The sequence below is a fragment of the Lonchura striata genome, chromosome 20, assembly GCF_050655825.1.
Source record: "Lonchura striata isolate lonStrDom1 chromosome 20, ASM5065582v1, whole genome shotgun sequence".
Classification (NCBI taxonomy): domain Eukaryota; kingdom Metazoa; phylum Chordata; class Aves; order Passeriformes; family Estrildidae; genus Lonchura; species Lonchura striata.
In genome coordinates this window covers 10,870,843-10,878,849 of record NC_140722.1, presented here as the reverse complement: position 1 = coordinate 10,878,849, position 8,007 = coordinate 10,870,843, and the positions used below count along the sequence as shown (strand labels likewise).

The window sequence follows — 8,007 nt, the reverse complement described above, 5'->3', positions numbered from 1 at the left end:
GGGGCCGCGGCCGCGCTGGCGCCGCCGGCGGGGGCAGCGCCCGGAGCCCCGCGGCGCCCCCGGCCTCTCCCTTTCGGCCCCGGCCCTCCCGGCCTCTCCCTTCCGGCCCCCCGCGACCTCCCCGCTGCAAACGGGAGCCCACCGTGCCGCCGTGCACCCCCCCGCCGTGTCCTTTTACTTTTCGAAAACTTCTCCTCCCCTCATGTCCCCAGCCAAACCATCAGCAGAACTGGTGTCCCAAGAGATGCTGGCTTTCCTGGAGGCTGGAGGACGCATCTGCTGAACCCATCGCAGGCGTTGGAGCAGGTCAAAGCGCTGCTGTAAAAGCGGATGGAGGTCGTTGATGCTCCTGCTCCATCCCGGCAGCCTCGGAGCTGAGCCTGTGGCTCGCAGGGCTGAGCTGGACCCAATCCGCCGACCCCGGGGCGCAGCCCTGACACCCACCGGCAGCCCCGAAGCCCGTGCGGAGGGATGGATCCGCACGCTTCCAGCTCCTGAAGCAAAGCCAAGGCAGTGCCGATCCTGGGGCCGTATATGGGCAAGGCAGACCCGGGCTGGGAGGATATAAACTTAGTATTTATCTCCACAAAGTGACTGAAAGCATCTCTGCGCAATACGTTGCTTCCCGGACTGATGTGTTTATACTGCACGGGATAAACATTCCCCTCAGGCACTTGAACCCGTGTCTGTCACATCCCGGGATGATGCTCTGCCCTTTCCTTTCCTCAGGGGACTTTGATGTGCACTGGCAATGTCCGTGCCACTGAGCCTGGGAGGGGAGGTCTGGGAGCTGCGCTGGGCGTGATGAAGCATTTGGATCTGAGAACAGCAGTGTGTGGGTGCTGGTGACCTCTGTGTTCCCCTGAAACCGAAACGAAGCCTTCCCATCCTTCCCACCTCTCATGCCCTGAAGCAGCTTGTGCTCCCAAGCAGATTTTGCCCACACAGTACATATTTTAAAGTACAGACCGAATTTACCATTTGAGATGTTTACCATTGAAAGTTGCCATTACTGTATTTGCAACACTGGACCCTTAGAGGGGTGAATGCTTCTGCCAAATAGGCTTTAAAAAGCCATATGGCAACTCTTAACATTACTTGCAGTCTACACCAACATTCAAACTGATGTCTGATGATATGGCCTGAAATATGGGCACTGAGTAAAAGATAGGTTTTGAAACTGTCCTATAAAACACGTATACGTTCTATGTCTTTTCATATGGCTGTTTCATAAGATTCTTTTTTGTATGCTGTTGCAAGTGGGCCATAAACACATCTTATAATATTAGTAACATATAATAATAGTAATAATAATAGGATTAAACTAGGTGTAGGACAATGTTTTCTTGTAGGCTTCCATTAAAAATCCTACAGTGAAATACCAACTCTGCCCTTAAATCCCAAGAACATGCTCAGCATCTTATACTGTTCCATATAGGTCAGATTTTGAGCATAAATTATTTGGCAGAACCATTACATATCACAGCTGTGGAAAAAATAGTTTGGGATAAAAAGGAATTAAAATCCTTCCTGCTGGCAAGCTCATCAAATAAGCCAGGGGATGAATAGGCATGGAAACCTATCTAGGCTTGCTGCAAACAATTCTTTAGAACCCAAGATTGGATTTTGAAAAATAAATGCGCGGCTTTTTTCTCATTCTTTCCCTGTAAAAATAGCTGTGGGATGTAAATCGTCCCACTGAGTCAGTGCAGAAAGGAGCAGCCTCCATGGCTTAGTGGGTTGCTAACTTCAAAGCTGAATTTAGCGGTTGGAGTGTTGCTGCTGTTAATGTTGGGGAGCTTTTATCTGTGTCTGACAACTCACAGTGTTTGAGTACAGTGAGCACAGTGCCGTGTTTCGGAGAATTTGGTGCTAAAACAGACGAGTGGCACATCAGCATCACTCCCACAAAAGGCAGTGCCTGGGTACAACCCTGAAAAGCTTTTTCTCCCTGTCTTCTGCAGCGAGGGAATCCCTGGAGCGAGGAGCAAAGGGAGCCCAAGCTCATGTGTGTTCTCTCCTTCCTACACAGGGATGCTGTTTTGGAGAAAGGCTGGACTCCCCACCCTTCTGCTGCACAGCAGCTTCAAGTTCTGGCTGAAGCCTTTTCCAACCTTAACCACCACGAAATCACTGGATAAAGAGAAAGGCAGGCAGTTCTGCATTTTCAGTGACATTATTGCACAGATGTAAAATGTTACTCTGAATCACCAATACTCAACTCACACTCATTTTGCTCCTGGAGCTTCTACTCTACCTTAAAGGAAGCCCTGGGTTGTTTGGATACATGTCTGAGCAGTGTGGGGCTGCTGGAATAAGGAGCTGGTGTGAAACAGGACCAGCCTGCAAATCCTTATTCCAATGCTATTTGGGGAGAAGAGTCACCAAGGTCACAAGGATTTTTCGCCATGCAAGAACTGCAGGATCTGGTCTAAGCATCTGATATGAGACAGCATTTTAAAGTACTTATGTGGGCTGGCTGTTACATTTTTTGCAAAATCACGGCCCTGAATCAAGCAAAGATAAACAGGTCATAAGTATATTTAGGCTGGGAACCAGAAGTGCAGCTTCTAGTTGGAGGAACTACTGGTATTAAGATAAGGCACCAAAAATTGCTGTAGACATTTTTTTCCAGCCTAAGCAGGGTGGGGATGGAGGTCCAAGGGACCTCACAGGGACCAGGATAATCTCTGGAAGTCTAGGAGGATGACACAGAAGTGCAATGTGCATGTAGAACTTACTGTCCCTTCTCTCCTGAACAAGCTCTAATTCTTGTCCCAAATTTCCTATCACAGTTTACCCCGTTTAAATTCCCTCCTGAAATCAGCACACCTGGGGGCACACCAGACCTCTTTGGAGCTCAGCCTCAAACTCACCACATCCATATGAAGAGTTTTTGGGAGTACACATTCTCCTGAGCTCACCTTCTCCCTCCTCTTTGGTCTGTCTCAGAAAACACCCGCAGGTGCCATCCCCTGCTTGTGTTCCATGAGTAGGGAATGATGAAACCCTTCCTAACCACATTCACATGTTGGACCACTCCTGCTCCCTGCTGGCACATCCATCCATCCCCGCTGCTCTCCTCCTGCATCCCAAACCCGTGAGACAGGTTTGGCTCCAGCTCTCAGAGCCACCAGCAGTGCAGCCTGAGATGGTTTTAATCTCCTCAGTGGGTTCCAGCTGGGGGTCCTGGTAACTTCTGGCTGCTGCTGGAGCAGAGCAGCAGTATTTCCTGCATTGCCATGTGCTTGCCCTGCTGGGTGACACAACCCTCTGCTCTTGCTGCATGTTCACAATTACAGCAAAATCAGCTGCTGCTCCTCAAGAGGCAAACATTGCCAGCAGCCCTGTGTGCCTTGGGGAATGACTCAGGTTCTCCTGCATGACACGGAGCATTTAAAAGACACAGAACTGACTGATTTAATCCTATTTCTCTGTACACAGAAGGGCCCTGTGCTCGAGTCAGGGAAATGTTGTTCTCTGTTTGCAAGAGGATTTGGGAATGAATGGATCAAACTCTCTTCCCTGAAGCACATGGTACTGCACTAAATGATGTTATTAATAAATTAATAATTTTCATGGGAGAATCTTGGAAAATGTGCTTTTTGGAGAGGTCCCACTGGAGTTCAGCACATCCAGCACCAAGGTTGGTATGAGCAGGGTGTGCAGCACAGCCTAGGGAGCTCCTGAAGTGTTGGTGATGATATTCAAGGCAGAGCAGAAATCTCTGATATCCAAAGGATACGAGAGGAACTTGCATTTTGGTTCAAAAATTCCTACAGTAAACTTTGCGTGAGATAAAGGAGCAAGGGAACTCCCCAAATCTTTCCCTTCCAAGAACTGCTGCTGCTTGGTGGATTTGCTAAATCTATCCACAACTTCACAGCCTCCTTTCAAAAGTGTGAAGGCTTGTCCCTGTGCTCTGTTCTGTACACCCAAGCTGTCCCTGTCCCCGTTCCCTCACTCCTGGCTGCGAGCTGCAGAGCTGCATGAGGCTGCCAGGGTCCTTTTCCTGCCTTTTTCACACATTCAGGGCACATCTGACCCTGGGAAGGACCTACACAAAATGCCCATCCCACTTAAATCCCCAAAACAGGATTGAAACAAGATTTCAGTAATGCTTGGAATGAGTTTTCCTGTGGTGGACTGAGAAGTGAAGCTGTGTTTCCAAAGCCAGACTATAAATGGGCACTGCTCGCAGACCAGATCACAGCTAAAAGCACTTCACTGCAGAGAAGGTGGTCCTCATGCTCATGAGAAGGGCATGGATTAAATCACCTTCAAATTATCTATTGCCATGAAGGCAATGCCACAGCAGAAGCTTGTGAGGGGGAAGAATCTGATGTGCATATCTCTATTTCTGGCGCTTTTGGATCCTGCACTGCAGCCAGCTGAGTTCCCAGCACAGTTCCCTCTTGCTTTGAGCTCGTGGGACTTCCTACCTTTCCTGCCCTTACACATGCAACAGAGAAACCTTTGTTTGTGAGAGATTTTTTTTACCCTCCCTGAGATGGAGATTTATACTCACAGCTCAACTTGCACAGATTTTCTTCTCATAAAATTTTACAGATGAAGCCTAGAGAGAAACAGAAGGTATTTTACTAGTGAGTTTGGTGGGAGGCTGATGCACAGGGAGGCCTTGAGGGTCTGAGAGCTGTGCTCTGTGCTGTGAGGATGATTCAGCATGTGCAGATCCTTAAGCATCAGGAAGCAAAGGAGTTGCAGTGGTCTGTTACTGGAATTATTTGGTTTGACAGGCAATAAAGGAGCCACTCACTGCTGCTTCTGATGGACTAAAAGTGAACAGAAATGGTGACATCCTCTCTCTCCCAGATTTCTGTGCAATTTCAAATTTCAAATCCAGCTGGGTGAACCCAAGTTGGGCTCTGAACCTTTCTCTGGGCAACCACTGCACTGGCCCACGTGTCCTACCTACATCATGGCACTGGTGACATCAGAGCTGTAATTTGTCTGAACAAAACAAGTGTGAGCTGCCAGCCTCCCAGAAGAGCTGATCTGCTCTTGGGACAGCTTCCCTTCTGCTCTGTTGCTGTGTGGGATGTAACTCATGCACTCTAAGGGTAATTCCAGTGCATTTTTGAAGATTATTGTGTAAAACCTCCTTCTCATACTGAACAGAAGCGTGGCAACAAAAGGGATTAACTCTGCAAAAAACAGAGACTGCTGGGTCTGGCGCACAAATGCCATTTGGAGGCATTAACTAAACTCCTGTGGAGTTATTAAAAGGCTGCTCTGCTGAACGCTGCCATGTGTGCTCCTGCAAACACAGCACCTCAGGCAGGGCTGAACCTTCACATGGAAACCTCTGCAGAGCTCCAGAGCTGCTTGCAGGGCTCAGATTTCTTCCTTGCAGCAGAATAATTCAAGTCTGAGGCTGCCTGCATATCACCAGATCAATACATGCATTTACCTGTCAAGAATGACTTGAACAAAAGAGTGACAAGCATAATTTTGAGAGTTAATGGACCTCAGCAATTATCCATCTTTCTGTAGCATGGTGAGGAGGTAACAGCAAGCCAGGGGATGGTAGGAGCAGAGAAATTCCATGGCTGGATCAAATGCAGCATATAAAGTTTAATTTACTACAACAACTTGCTCAGAGGAGCACTTCACTCAGAGCTGAAAAAACTATTTTTTGTTTTTTCAGATATGGAATTGCCATAACTGTGAAATATGTGTCCCTGCCAGCCCCTCAAACACACCCAGCATGAGATACGGGTGAAAATACCTAGTAAAAAAAGGCAACATAAAAGGTATTAAAAGCCCACTAATTTAAGGTAATTAGTCAAGGATTTTGTGGTGGTGTCGTGCAATGTGAGGAGGGGAAAAATCTTTGTGGGAAGAAAAGGAACTGAGGACTTAATTATTTTTTGGCAGGACTTTTTTACATTTTGCTTATCAAGGGACTGTCGTAGGGCGGTGATTATTTTATAGTCCCCAAAAGTTCCCTCCCTCCTTCATTTCTCCCAATCCCAAGCAACTTTCCTACAGTCTGAGGGGCCTCTTTATGGGATTGCATTTCAACTTCTCTTATTTTTTTTTCTTTTTCCTTGCTGGGGTATTTTTAAAAGACAAATTTATCCAATTCACCACCATGGTCAGTGCGTTACTGCTCTCCCCTCCAAGCTGGTCTGAGAAGGGACAGACTTTGTGCTGTCTGCCCAGGACTGAGAGGGGAAGGCATCAGTGTTGGTCCTGATCCATTTCCCATGGCCATGATCCAGTGAACGCTTCCAGCTGGGATAAATCAGCCCTGCAACCCTGGTGACCCCACCACTGCCCTGGGCAGCTTGTTCCAGTGTTTGACAGCCCATTCAGTGAACATTTTTTACCTAACATCCAATCCAAACCTCCCCTGCTGCAACTTGGGGCCATTTTCCTCTTGTTTTGTCACTTGTCACCTGGCTGAGAGAAGAGGCCAAGCCCCACCTGGCTACGACATCCTTCCAGGGAGCTGCAGAGAGGGAAGAGATCCCCCCTGAGCCTCCTTTTCTCCAGGATGAGCTCCCCCAGTTCCCTCGATATCCATCCTCCAGACCCTTCCTCATCATCCCAGGAGCTCTTCCAAACCGTGAAGACAGGAGGAAGATGACGGCTGTCTCAATACTTTTCCAGCCCGGGAAAGTTTCGCTCCTGTGAAATTCCGTGACAGCGGCGCCAGCCCCGCGGGGCTCCCGCCGCTCCGTCCCCGCTGCTGGAGCTGTCCCCGCTCCCCTTCCCGTGGCTCCACAGCCATCCCAGGCAGAGCTGCTGTGCCCTGGGGGGATGAACCGTATCCCCCGAGCTCGGGGAGCGGCCCCGGCCCGGCCCCGCTGCCCAGCAGGCGGCACTGCCCGCCCGCCGACCGTCCGCACCGCTCCCGGTTCCGCATCGCTCCCGCACCGCTCCCGGTCCCGCACCGCTCCCGGTCCCGCATCGCTCCCGGTCCCGCATCGCTCCCGGTCCCGCACCGCTCCCGGTCCCGCATCGCTCCCGGTCCCGCTCCCGCAGCGCCCGCACCCACCGCTCTTGGTCCTGCTCCTGCACCGCCCGCACCGCTCCCGGTCCCGCACCGGTCCCGCACTCGCACCGCCCGCACCGCTCACGGTACCGCTCCCGCTCCCGCACCGCTCCCGGTCCCGCTCCCGCACCGCCAGCATCACTCCCGGTCCCGCTCCCGCACCTCTCCCGGTCCCGGACCGCCCCCGCACCGCTCCCGGTCCTGCTCCCGCACCGCTCCCGGTCCCGGACTGCCCCCACACCGCTCTCGGTCCCGCACCGCTCCCGGTCCTGCACCGTCCTCATCGCTCCCTCTCCCGCTCCCGGTCCCTGTCCGCACCACTCCCGGTCCCGGTTCCGCACTGCCCCAGGTCCCGGTACTGCATCGCCCGCGCCGCCCCTGATCCTGCTCCGCTCCCGCTCCTGCTCCCGGTCCCGGTTCTGCACCGCTCCCAGTCCCGCACAGCCCGCACCGCCGACACCGCTCCCGGTCCCGGTCCCGCAGCGCTCCCGCCCCGCTGGGTGCATGCGAGGCTGCCCCGGGCCCTGCTGGACCCTCCCGGCCCTGCTCCCCCGCAGCCGGGGCTCCCTGAATGGCATTTTAGGGTTTTGGAGATGGGAAGGTGCTACCAGCAAAGGGTGCTGCTCTTGTCTGGCTGTGCTTTGCCTTCGTTCTTGTGAACAGGCAAAAACCCCACGTTTAAATAGAAATAACTGCAGGAAAAGGAAGTGGGAGTGCACCATAACAGGAATTGGTCTGGCACTTCGCTGGCTCTGTTTTGTCTCTGTTCTGTTCTCTCCACCTGTGTGCCAGGAACAGCCCAGCCTGGCTCCTGGATCGATGCTGTGAGCAGAGATGCTCACTGCAGCCCTTCCCATCTCATCTCATCAGAAAAAGATTACTAAGAACAGTTTATCCATGTGAAAAATAGCTCCCAGCAATCCTGCCAAGGTCAGTGCGAGCTGCTGAGCTGGTGCTCTGCTGTGAGCTGCAGCTGGGTCTCACAC

General features: G+C 51.7%; 1 protein-coding gene across 2 annotated transcripts; it reads right to left on the bottom strand.

Annotated features, from left to right (window-relative positions):
- Nucleotides 1-74: 74 nt before the first annotated feature.
- LOC146765734 (uncharacterized) lies at nucleotides 75-7,623 on the bottom strand. 2 transcript variants are annotated; one of them, XM_085558254.1, is made up of 2 exons: nucleotides 445-7,623; nucleotides 75-318 (listed from the first exon to the last, which is right to left on the bottom strand). In XM_085558254.1, the coding sequence occupies exon 1, from the start codon at nucleotides 7,597-7,599 to the stop codon at nucleotides 6,622-6,624; it is 978 nt and encodes a 325-aa protein (XP_085414380.1). In that variant the 5' UTR covers nucleotides 7,600-7,623; the 3' UTR covers nucleotides 75-318; nucleotides 445-6,621. The 2 variants fall into 2 exon arrangements, with proteins under 2 accessions (XP_085414380.1, XP_085414381.1); XM_085558255.1 differs by having other exon boundaries at nucleotides 75-4,576; nucleotides 6,354-7,623.
- Between the last annotated feature and the right edge of the window lie 384 nt (nucleotides 7,624-8,007).